Genomic DNA, 22,787 nt, shown 5'->3' on the forward strand with positions numbered 1-22,787 from the left:
TGGATCCTAGCTTTATTAAAAATCAAAAGTACTTGTGTATTGAAACTGTTTAATCATTGGAGCTTTAAAGCAGTGAAGTAGTGAAGTAGTGAAGCTGAATAACCATGAGGAAGGCACAGGGTTGCAAAGATAAGTCTTTCTTTTTATTCATCCTCTATTCCATATCAAGACATCATGCAGATATAATTGCAACATCAAGTTTATCCCCATCCCCCAAATTTTCTAACATAGATCTTAACGAAGAGAATTTAAGATCTCAAAAGTCTCTACAGATTTTGTGCTCTTTTGCCTTACAATTACACTATGTTACTATAGATCTAAATGGCTTGGCAAGAAATAAGGAGTGTGAGAACAAAGTAAATGTCTCCTTGTTTCATTGAAAGCACATAACTTATTTTTGACACTGTTGATGTGGGAATAATGTGGCCTTCCACATGCTGTTGGACTGCAGCTTCTAGTAGCCCATGGCACCATAGCCAATGATGAGGAATGCTGGAAGTTGCAGTCTTGTTTGTGGTATATATGAGGTATATGTTCAAAACATGTTGTGTTTATACACATAAGAATATCTATTGATAGAGATTAGGAATTTGTCTCTGACATTTTAACCTAACTAGTTTACCTTTAATAATTTCTAGTGATGTCTCCAAAATCAATGAAGGAATTGGTGATAAGATTGCAATGCTAATCCAGGGAGTATCTTCATTTCTAGCAGGATTTGTAATTGGATTCATTAAAGGATGGAAACTGACTCTTGTAATACTTGCCATCAGTCCTGTTCTGGGACTCTCAGCTGCAGCCTGGGCAAAGGTAGGTACTGTATAATTTTACTGAAATGTGAGTGTATGTATGTATGTTGCTTGTTTTAAAAATGCCATTACAGATTGTGTAGAAGTGAACTCTAACGGCTTCATCTGTGTCATAGGTATCACTAATTTGGTGAATGCAGACTTAGACATAGCTAGTAGAGTCATTATTAAGTCCCATTAAATAAGTTATTATTCAGTCCCACTAATATAAATGATTTCAGTGTGACTAAATTTGGATTCAACCCAAGGTAAGCTCTGAAATCCAAGAGAGGTTGTCTGAATGGGGGAAAGTTTGGGGGCTGTGAAATTAAAATCCAAGACAAGCTAGAGGTTACAAAGTTGTTGAGGAAGGCTGAGACATGGTCTGTTTGTTGGTGGCCCCTGGTTCATTAACACTTCTTAATAGCTTTAAATGCATCAGTCCATTTGCACATAATTGCTGTGAAATCTAATTTGCTGTGTCTCAAGGACATAGCATGATGCTTGGGTTTTGGCAGGAGTTTCTTTGCTGGGGTGGACAACTCTAGGAGTTTGGGGGGAACCACAAAAAATTTTTCCCCAGATGCAGTCACAGAAAAATGGATGCAAGTCTACTTCCTGTTTGGCGTGTGTGTGTGTGTGTGTGTGTGTGTGTGAACCAGGTAATTTGCAGTGTTAAATGTTGGAATCTACCTATTTAAAAGGTGACTTTAAAACTCAGAGGGCCATCAAAATTGCATTTCAGGGAGGCCACATCTGGACTCTGGGATTGTTTTTGCCCCTTCTTATTCTTTGCCATGTGTGTGCTTTGTTTTTCAGTAGAGAAGTGTAGCTAAGGGAAAAGCAGGTGACTCATCTTGTATAGAATTATCCTGAGCAGTGGAATGGATCAAGGCCTGCCCTACTGTTGCCTGTGGCCACCTTGGCTGTAAATGTTGAGTGTTGTGACAGGACAGCATATTGTTAGTTACTTATTTGTAATTGCCTTATTACTACGAAAAAGGGCAAGAACTATCTTCTGGCTCAGATGTCCAAGCAAGCTGATTGGAACAGAGTACTATGTAGCTTGTCTTTGGAGTTGGGAGAGAGAGATTCCTTTTGCTGCTCTGTCCCTCTCAGGCATCCAAATGTCTTGGACCAGACCTGGGACTGACCCCTTTTTCTTTCACAGGTCCTTACTGCTTTCACCAACAAGGAGCTTGCTGCATATGCCAAAGCTGGATCAGTTGCTGAGGAGGTTCTCACAGCAATTAGGACAGTGATTGCCTTTGGAGGGGAGAAAAAAGAAATTCAGAGGTAAGGGACTATTTTGTTACCTCTGGTTGATATTTTTACCCAGGCACTGATGCCAGCTTGATAGAAAATAACAACAACAAACAATCCCTCATCAATAAAATTGATTGCAAATAACTTCTGGTATCATTAACCATAATACCTGAAAAGAAATATTTTTCATAAAATATCACTGATTCCTTACTTGAAAAGAAATGGAGTTGAATAGATTTGAAATTGGGCATACTTCACAATCTTTCTTTACTATTTATAGCAGTGGTCCTCGAACTGTGTTCTTTAAGGGAATTTTGGACTTCAGCTCCCAGAATCCCAGACTATTGGACAACATGGCTGAGGCTTCTGGGAGATGAAGTCCAAAATCTATTAAAAGGCACTGTTTGGGGACCACTGGTTTATAGGGTTATATCTGGCTAGTCAGCATATAGACTCTAAGGACCATGTAGCCTCCATCCATTATGACTCCCCAAAATAATACTGTTTGTTCTTTAAAACCTAAAACAAGAAGGAATTTGCTTCAAATCATAGCCTCTTATGAAGCAAGCCTCCTCCAGTTTAAAACAAAAGATTTTATTGGGACTGAATTAATTACATAAATTTCTGTTGAAAAACTAATAGTCCTTTGTGTGCTTTAAAAATATTGGGAGAACTTGGTTTTTGTCTCAAAAGAGTTACATTAAAAAAGACATGCAAATGGTCAGAAAGGATTCCCCCCCCCCTTAAGAAAAGTTAGCAAAAATGAGTAATTGAAACTAAGATATATGCATTTTGTTATCCACTGCTAATTATACAATTCACCGTTTGCTGTTCTTCCTTCAGGTATCATAAAAATTTAGAAGAGGCTAAAAACATAGGAATAAAAAAGGCTATTACGGCCAACATTTCCATAGGAATTGCTTTCTTGTTGATATATGCATCATATGCATTGGCTTTCTGGTATGGAACTACTTTGATACTTGATGAAGGATACAGTATTGGGGAAGTCCTTACAGTAAGTGATGGTGAACAGTTTTACATAGTCCTTTTCCATCTTTAATGACCAAATTAAGCATTACTCAGAATAAATAAAGATGAATGGGTATACAGGATGCAAAATGGAATTGTTAAAGAAATTTGCATATGTGAAACCATGAATTATCTCTGGGATGCTCTCCTATGTAAGACTCAAAGTAGTTGGCAAGACAGACAAAATAAACGTACCTCCTTATATGAAGCATAAATAAGTTATAAGAAATCAGACCAATTTATAGAAGATAATTTGTTCATGGCAAATAACAGAACATACATAACTTTTTTGTACTATTTCAGAATCCTTCCAGTCACCATGGCTACTGGCCATGTTGGCTGGGTTGATTCTGGGACCTATAGTCCAAAATAGTCACTTTTCCAAAGTATGTTGCTAACCAAGATGATTAAATGGAAACTCCATCTTCAAATATGCCATTTCATTCTAATTTTCTATCTGGGGACAGACAAAGTGGGGGATTATAATATTTCCATCCTATTTGCGATGCAGTTCCTAACATATGCTCTCAAGACACATATGTTAGGAACTGCATAAGTTCCAAGAAGCATCAGGTCATCCACAGGCAAACCAGCAAACAGCAAACAAGATCAGATTTTCCTTTGACTCAATCCAGAAGGACTATTTGCTTTTTCTTATAAAATGAACAGTTGTGACAGCCACTACTGCAGTCGGTCTTGCAAGGGAGGATATTTTCCTGATGTATATTATATGCTTGGAACTGGTCATTTTTAATACCTTTCTGGCATTCATGCTCCCAACCAGAAATTGGAAATGGACTGCCTCTCCCAGAATCCTCCATCCACCATATGGCAGTGAACAATACTTGCTGGGAGATTCTGATAATACACAAAGTAACATTTCCAGCATCTGCTACCGTGTTCAGCTTTGCCATATGGAAGAGCCATTCCTGCATTTCCATTTGAGAGCATCTTAGGACCTGCTTGCTGGTTCTCATGCATCCTTTATATTTCTCTTTTCTATCCCAAGTCTATGCACTTACTTGATGTTTATTCGCTGGATCCCTGCCTACTTGTCAACAGCTTTCTTGACCTTGCCTGAACTTTCTTCTTCAGTTCCCAACTGTTCAGCTGTTCCAAATATGTCCTGGCTTTTCCCCTGACTTGGGCACTTGCTTCCTTTCATTGTGCAGCATAGCATTGTCTAAAAACAGTCACCCTGCCAATTTCCACACTAGGCTGAAGTGAATAGGCAAGTCAAAAGAAGTTGTATATTATGATTTGGGGAGGCTCCCCATATCTCCTCCTGCATTCCTATTGGAATAGTATAAAAGGTTATGAGGGGGTGGGGATGGGAGAACCACACAAAGCTTTCAACCTCCTCCCTCCCTTTTCTAACTTTAATGTTAACACATCATACCGTCTAATATTTCACGGGTGAAGACCAGGAGATGTGTGGCCAAGTAGCATCAGGGTGTGTGCAAGGTGGGAGAACACACAAGCTAGGAGAAGCTGCAGCAGTTTGCTTTTGCCTGAGTCTACAGGGAAGAGGAAGAATTAAGCCCCATCACCTCCTCTCACTGCTGATGAGTTCAGAATAAGTTACTTTTGCACTTGGAACTCAGTTTGCAGCAACTGAAGTAAAGTGAAGACAAAGGAAGAAAGTGCAAGGGGGAGTTAAAAATTAGAACATTTTTAAAGATTGGCACATTTAGAGAGCATGCGGCATACAAAGTTATGTAAGGCTGCATACATAACACATTTAGGGTTTTTTGTTTGTTTATTTAATAGATTAGTTGGTTATGGTTTGGTAACCCAAGAAGCAAAAGGCTTGCTCCTAGCTGTTTTCACCAGCTGAGTAACCTCGATTCAGGCCTATTGGATCATAGGTTCAGCATTTGTGCATAACTACATGAGTGTACTAATGGCTGTCAGATTCATTCCAGAGCCTGACTCTTTGCATAGATTTATATGGTAAAATTTCTGGAATAGGCTGCTTTAAAAGCTGTTTGGTGGCAGGTAATGCCATTAGTTATTGTCTCCTTATTGATGTTCGGACTGGGGCATTTTAAGTGAAGATACTTTTAAAAATGTGGCTTTGTAGTGGGACGCTTCTCCCATCAATAACTAAATATTTGAAGTTTTATACAATTAATTCCAGTGGGATTTAGTACATTGGAATATTCCACTCATGGCATTTTTTTGGATAATAAATAAAGTAGTTGCTAGTAGGTGTTGCTGAATAGTCAGCCATATTTATTTAAAATACTCATTCCCTGGTACTGCATAAAAAGGAAAGATAGGTGTGAGTAATCCTACTACTTGTAGTGTTGTTGCAGTGTAGTTTTTGCATTGTTGCAGTACCATTTGTTGTAAAATATTGCACATAATGCCCTATTGGTATAAGAGTAAACATGGCTGCTAGTAGGTAGTAAATCACATGCAGCGATTGGGACTTCAGAATAATCACACATTCATTTTATTTAAATGTTTCTGTCCTGCCCTATATCTGAAGATCTCAGGGCTGCCTACAATAAAACCAGTTTGAACAGTTTAAAATAATTTAAAACAATAAAAATAATTTTGACAGACTAAAAATATATTAAATTATAACACTGAAAACTACTTATACTAATTAAAATAATTTAAAAGCATAAAGCATTTCAATAAAATAAGTTAGACCTCAAAGACTTCAATAATAAAAAAGCACTGTATTTTGACTTGGCACTAGAATGATGCCAACATTGGAGACAATTGGGCCTCTAAGGGGAGGGCATTCCATAGCCAGACTACCATAGTAGCAAAAGCTGTCTCCTCTATCCTTCCAGTGTATTGCACCCACTGTTTGCAACAGACTTCAATTCTTGGGTGAGAGGGAGAAACACTTCTTCAGGTACTGAGGGTACCAAGCTGTTTGGTGCTTGAGGTCATTAGCACCTTGAATGCTGACTGGAAGCATGTTAGCAATTCCTTTTAAACCAGTATTGTATGTTTTCTGTATGGTGTTCTGGTCACTAATGTAGGGACTTTATCTCATGTGCCTGCAGAAGCATATCAGTTTTGCATCAGTCTTTATCGCACATCATTCCCATTAATGCTTTAGTGCTGCTTTGGTGATCCATGGCACTAATTTCTAATTTCCGCACTGCTGCCATAGTGCCACCTTCTCACTCCTGCATGCCCTCTGCACCCACCAAAGAAGAAATGAAAGTCTCCCTTCTTAAGGAGGAGACTGTCATTTTTTCTGTGGTTGAGGTGGGGAGGGAGAAAAGAAAAGAAAGTAAAACAACAACAACAACAACAGCTGCTTCCCCGGGGCTGGCGGGGATTCTGGTGCTGCTGCCGCCATGCTGATGCCACTTGCCCAATGCTGTACCGGAAGCCCCAGAAGCACCGCCGGCCCCGAGGAAGCGGCGGAGGCCCAGCAGCAGCACAGGAGGCCTTGCCAGCACTGGGAGGTGTGGAAGGAAAGAGGGAAAGGAAAGGGTTAGGGTTAGGGTTAGGGTTTTTAAAGCAAAACTATTAGCAAAATTGATAGAATGGCTTAGCAGCTACTTGCCTTTGCAAGTAGCTGCTCTGCCAATCTATCAATTTTGTGATTAGTTTTAATTTTTTTTTTTAAAAAAAAGGACCCAAAGTGGCTGCACTGGGTGTGTGTGTGACATCTCTGGGTCGGGGGGTGGGGGGTTACTGGCTGCTCCATCTTTCCCAATGGGAACGACAAATGTGCCAATGGAAAAAATTTATTCCAAACAGGCCCCCTTTTCATAGTAGGAATGTGCATATGTGTAAATAAAGTTATTTAAAAATAAGGAATATTCATACCACTATTTTGTTTAAAAAGAAGGAGGTGCCATAATTCTTTTTTTTTTTTAAATTTAAAGAAAGAAAAATAATTTAAAGCTGATGTTCCTGCATTTTTAGATCTATGAAGAAAAGCAATTACAAGTCTGGTAACTGGAATTCCATTAAACTACTTACAAGGACATCTCAGCAAAATTCAGACTATATTCCAATTATGTGGAATTTGAGGCTACATATATAATTTGTGCCTGTCTTGTAAATGGCAGCATTTCTAATCTTGAGCCTGTGATAATGTGTTCTGAATGAATAGGTTATGGAGAGTGTAGTCTTTCCCTTTCTCTCTGTCTTTGTTATTTGCTTTGATAGATAAATGTTTCTGCTTGTTAAAATTTAGCCACATGAGAGTTACATAATGTGGAAGCTTTTTAGCTCAAATGAATCAATATTCATAAATACTTTTCTCTTTTGTTTCAAAAATGTTTCCATTTAGGTCTTCTTTGCTGTCCTAATTGGAGCATTTAGCATTGGGCAGGTGTCTCCAAACTTAGAAGCATTTGCTATTGCCAGAGGAGCTGCTTATGCAATTTTCAATATCATAGACAACGTAAGTCTCCTTTTTAGAGCCATGGCTTGTTATGGAGAGCCAGGAAGTCTGTATAGATTTGTAATCATCCTTTGATGGAATCCAGAGAAGAGTGTGAGTAGCTCTACATGTTTAGAGATAGTTCCTGATGCCATATGGCAAGCTACATCAGAAGCAAAGAAAATTTTTAAAATTAGCATTGGGAGGTGTTTTGTTCAAAGAAAATAAAAGTAAAAAATCCGCTGGCTGTTCCTGGTGTATGCTTAAAGTACACCTTTGTATCCTAGCCATAGTATATATTGTTAATGGCTTCTCTCTAATTTTCCCTGCCCAGCTGTATAAATCACCAAATGAATAATAAATTATGCTAAAAGCCTAAGTCAATACTAAGTGATGAGGAGGTTGCAGGTCTATTTTCAACTACTTTGAAATATCAGTCCAATTCATACATGGGGTATTCTGAGAAGTAACATAATATAGAGAGATAAGAGGAAAAAAGACTAGGTCAGCTGTATGAATGAGTGGAAATATTTGTTTTGTGTGCCATATATATGAGGAACAAACTAAATTTGACCTTTCATGCATTTTTGCATTTAACACACAGGGAGTGTAGTTGATAAATTTGCATGTGTATGGGAAGAAGTAATTATTGTGGCTGTAGAGAGATTTAACCCCTGCTGTGGTCATAAGGAAAATCCCTCTTTGGAGGCCAGTATTTAGTTTTGCAATGTAATCGTCTAGTGTGATGGGAGCAATAGAAGCCATGGGTGCTCTGAGACTGTGGCAAAAACAACAGGGCTAAATCTAATTTTCTGTGAGCTGCAGTCTTGATTGCAATTAGGGGGATATATGCCTACTATAATTTAGAAACAACACACATACTAAATTATATGTGTGATAGGGTTGGTAGGCAGATCTGCTCATTTTAATGCCATCACCAGCCCAATTAGAATTAAACTTCGACAAGCTAGAATTAGGTATGTGTGAACAAGTGGAGTATAACATTGTTTCCAACCTCCTTTCTGCTTGCTCTTTAAGATGAGGTGTCCAGAACTATCTACCTAGCTCTCTGAGTAAGAGGCACTGGAGATACAGATCTGAGGGGGCCACAGACAAGGAACAGTGTTACTATATAGTGGTTAAATATGCATTCATCATTGCCTCTAGGTTAGTCTTAATCTCTTCAAATGAAGATCATGGATAGAATGCTATGTATATGAATATACGGGGTGGGGTGTTGGTGTTGGGGGGTGGTGTGAAATATTCATAGGTCTCTTGCTATTTAGGTGTTGTCTAAATATTCAATATTCACTTACAAGGCTTTTTTAAATTATTATTTAGGAACCTCAGATTGACAGCTTTTCAGAAACTGGCTACAAACCTGACCAACTGAAAGGAAATCTGGATTTCCGAAATGTTTATTTCAATTATCCATCAAGGCCAGATGTCCAGGTATCATGAACTGAACTAGTATAGATTATTCACAGCCATTTAAGCCTGGGTTTTGTTTGTGAATATTGAAGAAACTTAGTATACAGACTGAATTGTGTTTAAAATCTGAAATTGAGGTCAGCTTATAGCCATGATGACAGCTGAAACCCACTAACACTCTGGGAAAAGTTGACAAGTTCAGGTGGGGGAAATTGTTTCAAACCATACCAACAGGGTTGGGAATCATGCAAACCTGGGAGCTCCCTTTCTCCACCAGGTCATTATCATGGCTGCACCCTACAAAATTGGAGAGCATGGCAGTTGTTGCTCCTCACATTCTCCAGCAATTGTGGTTCTTCACTATAGAAAGGCCCAAGGCCTTTTTTTTTTAGTGTGTGGGAGGAACATTGGTAGCATTTTTAAAATTTTGGGAGGTCATGGAGCCCACTAAAGGGATCTTAGGGGTAAAACAGCCCATTCTACTTGCTTACACCTGCTATAGAGTTGAATTGCTATACCGTATTTTGCTTGCTATACTGTATTTTACTTGTTGGTCAAAGCAGGTTGAATTGCTATACCATATTTTACTTGCTGGTCAAATTCTATGAGCCCTCATGCTGTGGCATTAGACAGGTTCAGTATAATCCACTTGGAAAAACACATCTTGACCACAAGGCTCCAACTCAAGCAATACAGAGAGGTACTACAGGACGTGCTGTTCTAGAGTAACTCTTACCCTGTCCCGATTCCTATGCAGAAGGAGAATGAAGATAGGGAAGTGCAGATGGTTACTTTAGGGTACCAGATCTTGGGGGAGGAATGGCTTGCAGAAAGGACAGAGCTGGAGTCCATAATGCAGTCAGCACTTTGCCTCCTAAGCTAAGCTGCTTCCATCAAAAGAAGCAGGGGTAGCCAGTGTTGCATACCCTCCAACTGTCCTTATTTAAGAGGGACAGTCCTGATTTATTCCTCTGTCTTAATACTTTTCAGGTGCTTTTAAAATGTTCCAGTTTCTCTATTATTCTCCCTCTTTGTTCTCTTGTCCTCAGTTTACTTCAGCTGCTGTGAACTGAGTTCCAAGTGCAAACATAGTTTTCACTCAGTTTTCTCAGCAAGAGGGAGAAATCTTGCCCTTCTTGGTAAATTCGGGCAAAAGCAAACTGCTACAGTCCCTCTTAGCTTGTAGTAGTGTTTCCTATCTTGAACATACTCTGATGTTGTTTGGCCACACATGTCCCCTGTGAAATGTTAGAGGGCATGATGTTGAAGTAAGAGTCAACTACTGCTCAGATGGGCTTCTGTAAATGCAACTGAGGAAGAGGCATTTTACACTTTGGGTCAAGTATCAGAACATCATTCGCTAGCCTTTGGGAAATTGGCAAGTCCCTCCTTCCTGCAGAAGCCTCTGGCCACCTATGACTTTTTGGAATCAAGGATACTGATGCAAATGCACCTACACAGGTTGTATGAAATGTTGAAAGCAGAAAAGAGAGGTCTGCACCTCTGAAAGAACAACTAGCCAGGTTCTTTTTCTCCAAACAAAGGTGAGATGGATTTCTATCTGAAACTCCAGATAATGGCTGCCAGTCACACTGTTAATAGTTAACTAGGTGGACAAACCATTTTGTGTCATAGTGCATGTCTGTGTCATGTTTGGAAAGGGAAGAGTCATAAACATCAGTAGAGGCAGTGATGCAAGAGAACCTAGGATATAAGATCTCATTGTGGTTCTATTCTAGGGTCCCTTTCCTGCTGCATAATCATTGTGCTTTGATACCACTTTAACTGCCATGGCTCTGTCCTATAGACTCATGGGATTTGTAGTTTCATGAGTATTTTAGAATTCTGTCAAGAGAGCTCCGGTTCCTCTCTGAATTACAAATTCCAGGATTCCTTAGGACACAGCCATGACAGTCAAAACAGTGTTGGTGTCACATAGTTATGCAATGTGAAAGGGGCCTAGATTTAGGGAATGTGAGTTGGACCCCAACTGCCATGATCCCCAAATTGGCTTTGTAGCCTAGAACTACTTGGAGTTGCACTCCAGTCACAAAGGTTGCCCATTTTTGTTCTAAGGGCAATAATTTCACAACAGGATGTATTTTACAGTATTTTGTGTATGTTTCCCTTTCAGGTATTAAAAGGGTTGAATCTGAAGGTTAACAGTGGCCAGACAGTAGCCCTGGTAGGCAGCAGTGGCTGTGGGAAAAGCACAACAGTCCAGCTGATACAGAGATTTTATGATCCTCTGGAAGGCATGGTAAGATACTTGATGCAGTCCAAATTCTTCACAGATCTACTTAGTGAAAGCAGATGTATGAATAATTGTGTGTCCTTTCCCTTCCCTGTCTAAAATTTCTCTGAACACTTTCAATTGGACTTAGGGATGAAACAGACTGTACTTTTGCATTGCCGTCTAGGCAGCTTCAGAGTGTCATTTTGACACTGCACGCTCTGAAGTTGTCCAGAAGCCAGCTTCCGGCTGCCCACACATGGGCCAGCTTCTGGTATGGTGGTTACACACCGCAAGCCGCCAACACACTGGGTAGCTGCTGTGGGGCCGCAGAAGAGCTGCTAAAGGCAGCTTTTCTGCAGCGGAAAAAAGAGCAGTTGAAAACTGCTCTTTTTTCGGCTGGTGCCGCAGCAGGTTGGGGCTGCGGCATGTGGTTGTCCCATCTGGCTGTCCCATCTGGGTTGTCTATTTCAGCCCTTAGTGATCGTCTTGGACATCTAAGAACGAAATGCCCTATCTTTTTTTTTAAAAAACCAAACAAACCCTGATTTTTCCTAATAAAATAAATCTGAAAATAATAAAATACACAAAGCCCAATTAAAGAGTTTAAAAGAACAAACTCGATTTCACAGAAAAAACGCGAAGAGGATAAAATCATGTAGCTTAAAAACAAGGAGCCAGAATTTCACCCCATACTAAAAGCTGAGTAAAATGAAAAAGTATAAGTAGCTTGCTTAAAAATTTGGGAATTCCAAGCCTGGCCTGGACTTTAAAATAGAGGACCCCTGCAAATAGCAATCCCCATGTTCTGTTTTCTCTGACAACCCTTCAAACATAGGTCTGAACTATGTCGAACACATGGCATCCCAGTCTCACCTCCTCTCCCTAGCATTTCCACCTAAATATTCTCTTCACTTCTGTTCAATTTATAAACGGTTTACTACACTTATAGCAATCTTTTGACTCTACTTATATTTTCCTGTTCTGATACTTGGCCAATATTTACTATTATCAGTAACCTGAAATATCTTTTTGTGACTTTTGTTCCATTGTAGGTTACCATTGATGGACAGGATATTAAGACTCTAAATTTGAGGTATCTTAGGGAAATTATAGGTGTGGTGAACCAAGAACCTGTGCTGTTTGCTACCACCATTGCAGAAAATATTCGATATGGCCGTGAAGATGTCACCATGGAAGAGATGGAAAAAGCTGTCAAAGAAGCCAATGCCTATGACTTCATCATGAAATTGCCCAATGTGAGAAATCAAGAAGTCCATTTGTTCTTTCTTATTCTAAAGTGTTTAGATCCAGTTATCATCATCCCTTACTGTTGACTACGACTAATAGAATATTATGCCATTCAACACCTTCTGGATAGCTGTAGTTGTCCATATATTTTCTAAAGCTTTGGCCTGTTACAGACAGCCAAAATAAAGCTGCTTCGAGTCACATTGGAGGTATGGTATTTCAATGATGCATGAATCCTAAGAGTCTGGAAGCTTCACCAAAGCTGCACTCTAGTCCTTAGGACTGGAGCGTGGCTTTGGTGCGGCCTTTGGACTCTTAGGACGCATGTATCATTGAAATAGCATACCTCCAAAGTGACTCGAAGCAGCTTTATTTTGGCTGTCTGTAACAGGCCTTTGATTAACAAGCTAAGGTTGAGATAAATCATGCATAAATAAACATTGTAAATGCAGCTTTCCCCATGCTTTCGTCATATTGGCTAGGGATAATTGTAGTTGTAGTCCACATCTAGAAAGCACCAGATTCAAGCAAGCTGACCTACACTGTTTCCAATATCTAGGATAAAGTTGGACAAAGTTCTGGAACCTGGGTAGAGATGAGATGTATGACAGAGGAGGGTCAGAGAGAAGAGTGTAAATCAGTGCCCACAACTTGTTGCTCCTTAACATCTGTCTTCTAGGTCTTAAGTGTTAAGTAAATGGTAGATATTGATTAGCCCTTTCTACATATTCTCAAATGGATTTATCTTGTGCTGTTTTTCCACTGCATTAGTTCTAGGTATTTCCCAAACCTTGTTAGCATAAAAGGGGTGAGAAATTCTATGTTCAAAACCTACAAAACTGTTGTGGCTCATGAAAAATAACTGTTGAAGGTTAAAATAGAGTCCTATATATTTACCCTTAAGGTAGACTCACATAAATACATGCATACATCATATGTGTTAGAAATAACAGTACTTAAGAGCTACCTATTAGTGGAGAAGTCATTTATTTTGACTTTCTTGTGGGAGTCGGACTTGAGGTCTATTGTTACACTTAGTTATTATTTCTTTAAAGAAAATATTTATTAAAGAAATAATAATAAAGTAGAAATAGACCTCAAAGCCAATGTACACAGGAGGTAAAAGTAAATTAGTTCAGATACTCTTACAGTGGGGAGACAATGTGTTTTCTGAAGGGCCTAGGGTGTGGTGCAAGTATTTTTCCAGCCACTGAGTACAGAAGATAATTGCTATAAGGGAGAAAAAAGCCCCACAATATCCATATCATTATTTATTGTTGGTACTGTATATTTAATACATTTGTTACCTGCCCGTCAGGCATACTTACACTTTGGCACACAATGTAGGGTTTTTATACAGTCATGCTATCAATCATACTCTCCTGCTCCAGCATTCCATCCTGGAGGTTATCTCCCATTGAAGAAAAGTGTAACATGCAAAGCTACTTTCATTAAGTTATATGATGAAAAATAAATGAAAGAAAAAATATTTTCTGTCTTGCAGAAGTATGAAACTGTGGTTGGAGAGAGGGGAGCACAGCTAAGTGGAGGACAAAAGCAAAGGATAGCAATTGCCCGAGCTCTTGTTCGGAATCCCAAGATTCTCTTGCTGGATGAGGCAACGTCAGCATTGGATACTGAAAGTGAAGCGGTTGTTCAAGCAGCATTGGATAAGGTCTGCCATGGTAGAAAAACCCATCAGCAGCCTTGGCTCATGCTAGTGCCCTTCTAGCTGGGAATGATAGTAGTCCAGCCTTGATTCTGAGTCCCTCTGCCCCCCTGTGTACTTCCCTTTCCCACAAACATCCCACCTGCTTTCTTTACTGTTCCCTTGGAATCTAAAAATGTATTCCTCACTCACTTTAGGAGTAGATGATAAAGGATATAAATGATGAAGCAAAGGAAAACAGTGCCAAAGAACTTTAAAAATTCTGGCAGACATAACTGAGAGTATTGGGGTTAATGCTTCTTTTAGGTTCTCCTATGACAGACTAAGCTTTCGCCGTTGCCACTCTACTCAGAGAAGGAGATGGTTATAATAATATAATAATATTTATTTGTATACCGCCCTATGGGAAACCAATCCAGGCGGTTGACAACAGTAAAATATAAAATACAACAATTAAAAACACTTTATCCCTCCCCCCCTTAAGACAGTATTAAACAGTATAACATATTAAAAACACAATATCAAAGCATAAAAACAACAATTAAAAACTAAAACCCCTGATATCCCTCTGTTGATCCTCAACCATCACTAAGATGGGGCCACTGGAGGAATGAGGGAATCAGGGAACCTGGGCCGGGATGGTTAATCTGGAAAGGCCTGCCGGTTCATTTTTTCTATTGAACGGTATAGTACTTACATTGACCTGTACATAAGTCAATCAAGATTTTTTTAGTCCATTCCCCCCTAAAATTTCTAGACTTATGCGTGAATATATACAGTATGTATTGCACTGAAGATGAATGGTCATCCAGTCCAGGGCAGACACACTATAAACAATGCCTACATACAGATCCCTTCAGATATTCCAAAACAGACAAAACTAGCCTTTGGAACTAATTTGTAAAAACCAAACCCTGATTTCCTTTGAGGGCTGGAGGGTAAAAATGGATTGCAACACCTGCTCTGGATGGTAAAACGTGAAGTAGAAGAAGGGAAGAGGAGGTAATAAATCTGACTGGGCCAATTAGTTATTGTGCCAGGTTTGCTCTGGAATTCTCCCAGTAGTGGAATTTTAACACAAATTAAAGGTTTATTAACATGATAGAAAGTTGCCAAAAAGAGTTTAGCACGAAACTAATGAATGTGAAATATGGCTGTGTGTTTTTAAAGACTGTGATTTTTATTGCCTTCCTTTTATCTCCAGTTCTCCTAAAAGAGGCCCAAGGAGGGTTTCTGAACAAATAGGCCTAAAGTAGTTTTTTTTTATGAGAGGCAGTGTGGTGTAGTTGTTTGAGTGTTGGACTAAGACTCTCAAGATCAGGGTTTGATTCCCTGATTGAGCATAAAAACCCACTGGATGACCTTGGACAAGTCACACACTCTCAACCTCAGAGGATGGCAATGGCAAGCCCCCACTGAAGTAACTTTATTGGAAAACCCTATGATAGGTTTGCATTAGGGTCACCATAAGTCAAATATGACTTGGAGGTAGATAACAATAACAACAACAACACCAGAACACAATTGTGTTTTTATAAAACACAATTCTTGGAATCCTCAATCTATTATGGAGGGAAAACAAGTAACATTCACAAGGTCTGGTTCAATGTACTACAGGACATTATTGAATTTCAATGCAGGAGGTCTACTCTAAGTTCAACTATGTCATTCTCTGAATGATATTGGGCAAATCATTAACGCCATCCTTAATGGAGAATCATAAAAGGAATCATAAAAATGAATTCAAAGAGGTTACAGCACAATCTTGCACTTTGTCAGTGCAATCATAGGCATACCTATGTACTCTGAAATCTCAGATCGGTGAATTTGGGATTATAGCCCAAACCTTTTACACCTGAGCAGAAAACTGGTGAACCTGTAGTCACCTTGTACTGAGTGCCTTAATTTGTGGTATTTGCTGTCCAAGATTAGAATTTCAGTGCATCGTGGAATATTTAAAATCTCCCATATTCACAGGAGTACTTGTAGGTCCAAACTCATGGGTATTCCATAGCACCCAAAAACGAGAACCAGAAAAGGCACGTTCACATGAGGTGGAAGTTTGTTTGGAATTGCTGTCATCTTCCCCCCCCCACCCAACGTACGTGTGTGTGTGTGTGTGTTGGGTGACTGAAACTTTGAAGACATTATTTACAACTCTTCAGGTCATAGAATGTCTTCTGTGTGGATTCTGCAACAAAAGATTACTGTGGGAGATTAAAATGTCTGGTTAGCCCGGATGAGGGTTGATTGCATTTGTATGTGTCTTTTCAGGCAAGAGAAGGTCGTACAACAATTGTGATAGCCCATCGCTTGTCTACAGTCCGAAATGCAGACGTGATAGCTGCTTTTGAAGATGGTGTCATCACAGAGCAAGGATCTCATAATGAACTTATGAAAAGGAAAGGAGTTTATTTCAAACTGGTTAATATGCAGGTATAATGTTTGTTTATTCCTTCTTTCAGTCCTTGAGACTGCAGATTCTCTTTTATTCAGGCTTTGTGTCCACTGTGAATGTTTTATTTATCTAGTTACATTATATTCCATCTTTCTTCCACTGAGCTCAAGGAATCAGAAAGGGCTCTTTCTATACTTAAGCTATATATCCTCACAACAACCCTGTGAGGTAATGTGAAGTTGAAGGCTTTCATGGCCGGCATCCATAGTTTTTTGTGGGTTTTTTGGGCTATGTGGCCATGTTCTAGAAGAGTTTCTTCCTGACGTTTCGCCAGCATCTGTGGCTGGCATCTTAGATGCCAGCCACAGATGCTGGCGAAACGTCAGGAAGAAACTCTTCTAGAACATGGCCACATAGCCCAAAAAACCCACAAAAAACTTGTGAGGTAAGTTAGAATGTCTCTTTTGTCCTTATCTTAACACAGCTGCTGAATTAGAATCCACAAGTTGCATCGGGAAAGTTCAGCATTTCTATCAACACCTAAACTGTAAACGATTTAATAGAGTTAATAAGCCTGTGGCAGAAGGAGGGAAGAAAAAGTGTGGTTGGGACAGAAAAATAACAGTGGGAACGAGGCCAAAGAGAATTCTGAGTATCTGTAGATAGGAATAACAAAGATTTGTTCTCCCAGGACACCTTAAGTAATTACACCAAAGTAATTTGGAGACATTATAGTCACATTTATCTTCTAGGCTTAACTTACTTTGACTTCATGATAAGCAAGCATCTATATTACTCTGCTCCAGGCAATTCCTTCAAGAAGCTTTCCAAGCTAACTTCTGTGTGTACTTACTCAGGAAGAAATTCCATTGAACTCAGTGGGTTTTGCTTCTTGAGTAGGCATGCATAGGATTGCACTTTCTTGTTGATACATGTCTTCAAGTCATTTCTCACTAATGATAACCCTAAGGTGAACTTATCACAGGGTTTTCTTGGCAAGATTTGTTCAGAAGAGGTTTGGCTTTGCCCCTCTGAGGTTGAGAGAGTGTAACTTAGACAAGGGCACCAATGGGTTTCCATGGTGAATCAATCAAACCCTCATCCCCAGTCATAGGACATTATCAGACAAGGGAAATTGGAAGTATAATCCAATGACAATCCGAACGCAATCATGGGGTTTAACGTTATTGTGTGATAGAGTACCACCTGCAATTTCGGGCAATGGAAAGTCAGTCCAAATGCAATCATGGGGTTTCACGTTATTATGTGAGAGGTGATCACACACAATTTCGGGCAATGACAAGCTATTTTTGGGCAATGGGAAGTCCGTTCGAACGCAATTCGAATTCACGTAAATTCGCTGAACTAGCGAATTCACGTTAATGCGTTCTGGCCCCACTTTCTTTTCATTCGAAATTAAGAGAAATTCCTCCTGTGTGATAAGCTCCCTAGGCTAATGCTCAAGCCACTACACTACACTGGCTCTCTTGCACTATCTACTACATTGCAAAACAAAGATTTTCGTGTCTGAAGGCACACAACAACAACAACAGCCCCTGTTTCTAATGATGAATGAGTGAGCATTTTGTGGAAAGAAGGATGGCCAAAGGTAAAAGAGGAGAGGGCTCCTGTATGTTTAACTGTCATCTAGAAGAGGAAATTTCCTCAGGCATAGCTTGCTTGCACAAATACTAATGGCCCAGGAAACCTGTTTTCTTTTGCATCTAAACACTATATTTACAACACTTTTTTCCATCTATGCTCGGGCCATTTTGTGACTCTTGAGACTTTATCACATGGGGCTAAAATGTGGAATTTGAACAGAATAAAAGCATCTTTGGCCAGTACATATTGCATGATGCCGTGTCCATTCTGCTGCTGCCCTGCATTCCATTTGTGACTGTTGTGTATCTTTTCATTGACAGGCAAACCCCATAAATAGCTGTAAATGTCACTATTATAACAGAGCTGCATGGGTGCGAAAAGCCCTTTTACGTCAATTCCGGCATTACATCAGACACATGGCACGAGGAAGCCTGACTCTCCTCCTCTCTTCTCCTCCAACCCGCTATTCCAAACCAGGCTAACTCAATACATTTTTAAATCTTTATTGTATTTGTGTATTTAAAGCAAAATGGTAAATTAAAATAAAGTTAAAATAATTTTAAATAATTTTTACCATTTTTTGCTGTAATTATTTTTTAAAAATTAAAAACTAAACAAATTAAAAATAAATAAACCAACAGTCCCAGAGTTGCTTCCTTTGGAATATCAAGTGCCAAGGGAGAGGAGGAGTACCAGGCCCCCTCTTGCCATATGACTGTTGGAACTGCAGCAAAGAGACTTATCTGAGGTTTTCAGAGCAGTGCAGTTGCAAGAAAGAAGAGAGATGTGATAAGAAATGTTTTCAGAGTGGTACAGTCCTATTTCCTTTCATAATGTGATTGTCGTGAGACATCAGACAAATGTGATAATGTCCTTGGAGATTTTAATTTCTTAGAGGCTTGGTTGTTCTTTATGTACCATGGTAGTCTAGGAACTTTTCTTTTAAAAATAAAAGATGCTACCACTAATTTTACAAGTGCAGCTATATATTGGAATCAGCTATGGGATGTGGGATCATATGGCCCTCCAGATATTGTAGAAATGCAGCTTCATTCCTTACCATTGCCTCTACTATTTGAGGTTGCAGGATGTTGCAGTATAACAGCATCTGAAACTAGGCTGCATTCACAATAAGGTAGTTAGTGGTAGAATAATAATGATGATAATAATAGTAATGGCAGCAACAACTACTACAATTATTATTATTATTATTATTATTATTATTATTATTTCTTCCGCCAATTTAAAATTAATAGGTTAAAATTAACTAGGTAGGCCTGCTGGAAGAGATAGGTCCGTAATACTGTTTTAAATTCAGACAGCATGTTTAGCTGTTGAATCTCTCCCAGCAAGTTGTTCCACTGTCTAGGGGGCAGCCCAAGTGATGCAAATGTCTTGAGTTTTTCTCATTCACACTTTCAAATACAAGACCTAGATCCTTTTACAAGCACTTTTTAAACAATGTGGATATCCAAAATATCTGTTCTCTCTTTTCAGTCTATTGAAACTGAGGTTCATTCAGAGGAGCCTGATGAAAAGGATCCCAGTTTCTCAAAAAAATCACTGGAAGAAGCTTCTAAAAATGCCATCTCAAATGGACTGAGAAGACGTTCAACTCACAGGAGCTTCAAAAATCCAGAAGCACAGGATGAAGACCTTGAAGTCCAAACCATTCAGCCTGTATGTGTCTTGGCTTTAGACATCCACATTTCAGTTGACTATCTATTGATTATATTTTGTTTCTACCAGTAGGATCTACAACAAAATATTAGACTGTGATGCATACTCCAGTTCACTTCTCTGATCACTGAGTCGCCCATGCCACCTGAAGTATTCATTCCACACTTCCCTATATCTCAGTAATAGATGGCCACCAAGTATGCTCAGTTTCCATTAAGCTGTTTTTAGAGTACTCCTCATAATGTTTTCTCCTTTGGCTGTATTGTACATCTGCACAATTTAAGTTTCTCCCAAGCTTGCAGAAATCTCAATTTGTTAATAGCTGGTGCTGCTTTTGTTAGCTAAATGATGGCATTTACAGTCCCTGAATTCTGGAAATGTTTTGTTTACATAGCAGGATGTGGACCCAGGGTCATATATCTCCTTCTCTCTGTTCCAGACTTATAGTTTCACCCCTCCTTCCGTTTACATTAGTTATTACTCTCCCTAATCCTGATCTGTACAAGTTCTGCTATTTCTAATTTCTTTAGTCTGAGGCTCTTGTACTTGAACTTTTTTTGCAGTTTGGAAGTTACTTTTTGGACGATAACTCCAAGTATCCCCAAGCAATATCTGTGCTGCTAGTTGAGATGTTCTGGGAGTTGTGGTTCAAAAAACAATGTTTCCAGAGATGGAAGGGGAAACCTCTTCATGTGGGTTGCTTGGGCATCCTCGCTCCAGTAGTCAGGAAGTAGACTGAAGGAGTAGCTAACTCGGGGAGTAACCCCACACCTCCCTCGGTCTAGTTCCTACCTCTGCTCCAAGGAGGCTATAGGGTGTTATTGTCCTACCCCAGTGTAGTGACCTCTATCTGGATGTGGGATTTTCACACATACTTGGAAGTAAAGTAGAAAGGGAGGATCAAATGCATACTAAATGTTTGATTTATAGTATGTTGTTTAGTCCTCTGATGAAGATATAGTAGACAAGGGCCTGCTTGATAACATACAGATCCTAGGAGTTTTTATGTTGTCATTAGTAAAAAAAAATCAAGAACACCAAATTATGCAAACGATCAGTAGACTGGAAGGCAGAAAAGAGCACAGTAGATTTCATGAAAAGTTTTTTTTTCTGTTCCAGGATGGAAATTTGCCCCCTGTTTCATTTCTGAAGATTATGAAGCTTAATATATCTGAATGGCCTTACTTTTTAGTGGGAACATGTGCTGCAATTGTCAATGGAGCTTTGCAGCCTGCATTTTCAATCATTTTCTCAGAAATCATAGGGGTAAGTATACAGTACATTATGTCTTTGATATCCATTCCAAACCTACATTTAAATGTGGAATATTTCAAGCCTGATAAGAGAGAACTTTGTAGTAAAAAGCAGAAAATAGACACACACCCCCTTTCTATAGCATAATTTCCAGGCTGAATGCTTAATATTTTCAAGAGACACAGGCCTCACTGGTTGTTCTTATGCACTTTATGTCAACACATTGGGATTCATATTCCTGTGAGATTGCCGATTCGGGGTCATCCCAGTTCATATTCCTGTGGGATTGCCAATTCAGGATCATCCCAGTTTTGCAGGGTAAAACCTGATGATGATGGCCATATAAATTATTGCTCATTTCATATTGGACATATTATGCTGAAGGGAAAGAAGTTCACTAAAACTAAATAAGAAATAAGTCTTCACATGCTTATTGATGGTTATATTTTATTCTAAAAAAGGTTTTTGATATAACATAAATGAATATAAACATATTATTTATAAACATAAACATAAAATTATGTTCATTTCTAGTGTAGCCCATGAAGAAGGTCACTCAGTAATAGGGAGCCCAAAATGTTTTGGGATTTTTACAAAACAGAATAATAAATACCTTTTTCTAGAATAAAATATAACCATCAATAAGCACAGGAAGACTTGTTTCTTCTTATGCTTCTGGATCATGCTTTCCAGTACTGGTTTGTGATTTTGCCACTAAAACTCAGATGAAAACATTATTTAACATGGACTACCTTCTTATAGATTTTTGCATTACAAGATCCAAACGAGACAAGACAAAGGAGCAATTTGTATTCATTGCTCTTCTTAGGACTCGGAGTTGTTTCCTTTGTAACATTTTTTCTTCAGGTAAGCTTTTTTGCTTTGTTCTTATGATATGTGGATAAATTATGAAAGTGGAATTCAAGATATAAAGAATAACTCATTTTCTTTTGCTTTGGCAACAACAAAAATCACTTTTAACTCAGATATTTATTAAGATGGCCCAGGATAATGCTTTTAATTCTAAAAATTATGTAGTTTTCTTGCCATGCTTTATATGAGAACAGTATCAGACATGTTTTAATTTTATAGATTTATGTTTACAATACATTTGAAAAAGAGAATATGCTGAATGTTCTGTTGTTGAAATTGTGTTATTAAGGTGTACATTAAATAAGTAAGGTAAACTAATTTGTATTTAGCAGCACCTTGGGTGTGTTTAGAAAAGGGCATCTATTATTTACTGATCAAATCTATATTTTTTAAACAGCATACTCTGTTATATCAGCCTTGAATTTGCTTCCTTGACAGATTCACTACATGTAGTCTACTAGAATTGACAGACTAACCCTTTTTTCTTGAATAGCGAAAATTTATACTGAAAGCCGAATAGCACCCATACATTTGTACCATAATTTCAGCTGAAGCCACCCAGTTTATGCTTTTGATTAATTAATGTTTCTAATATTAGGGGAATCTCAGAAGCACTTAGGGCTGCAGGGCCAAATCTGGATTGCAGCAAATGTTTCAGGTGTAAATACTGTAATTTAGCTGATAGAGGTAAATTAAACTGCTCTTGCTGAATTGAGAAGGACAGAAATTCATTGTCAATACCACATACTAGATTTACGGTGACAATGTTATCTGCTCACATCTTCCATAAAAATATTTTCTTACAAAGTCTTCAAATCTGGATTCTCCCATAAGATCAATTTAGCCTGAGCATATGGGTCAGACTCTAATTGGTGAGACAATATTTGTTAAAGAGTTCTAACATCTGAAATTGTTGACAAGGTACTGTCTCTTTTATATAAAAC

The 22,787-nt window shown here is 38.8% G+C and overlaps 1 protein-coding gene across 1 annotated transcript in view; it reads left to right on the top strand.

The window, feature by feature from the left end:
- LOC149309923 (ATP-dependent translocase ABCB1-like) overlaps positions 1 to 22,787 on the top strand; it is a 59,950-nt gene that overhangs the window by 16,111 nt on the left and 21,052 nt on the right. The window contains exons 7-18 of the mRNA XM_089533298.1: positions 639 to 810; positions 1,960 to 2,084; positions 2,898 to 3,069; positions 7,357 to 7,470; positions 8,791 to 8,901; positions 11,015 to 11,140; positions 12,169 to 12,372; positions 13,869 to 14,039; positions 16,308 to 16,469; positions 19,534 to 19,716; positions 20,836 to 20,982; positions 21,733 to 21,837. Of these exons, the coding sequence (XP_089389424.1) occupies positions 639 to 810; positions 1,960 to 2,084; positions 2,898 to 3,069; positions 7,357 to 7,470; positions 8,791 to 8,901; positions 11,015 to 11,140; positions 12,169 to 12,372; positions 13,869 to 14,039; positions 16,308 to 16,469; positions 19,534 to 19,716; positions 20,836 to 20,982; positions 21,733 to 21,837 (1,792 nt within the window). The remainder of the gene's footprint in view (positions 1 to 638; positions 811 to 1,959; positions 2,085 to 2,897; positions 3,070 to 7,356; positions 7,471 to 8,790; positions 8,902 to 11,014; positions 11,141 to 12,168; positions 12,373 to 13,868; positions 14,040 to 16,307; positions 16,470 to 19,533; positions 19,717 to 20,835; positions 20,983 to 21,732; positions 21,838 to 22,787) is intronic.

Source organism: Sceloporus occidentalis, unplaced genomic scaffold, assembly GCF_023333645.1.
Source record: "Sceloporus occidentalis isolate IW3139 unplaced genomic scaffold, rSceOcc1.0.p SCAF_7, whole genome shotgun sequence".
Classification (NCBI taxonomy): domain Eukaryota; kingdom Metazoa; phylum Chordata; class Lepidosauria; order Squamata; family Phrynosomatidae; genus Sceloporus; species Sceloporus occidentalis.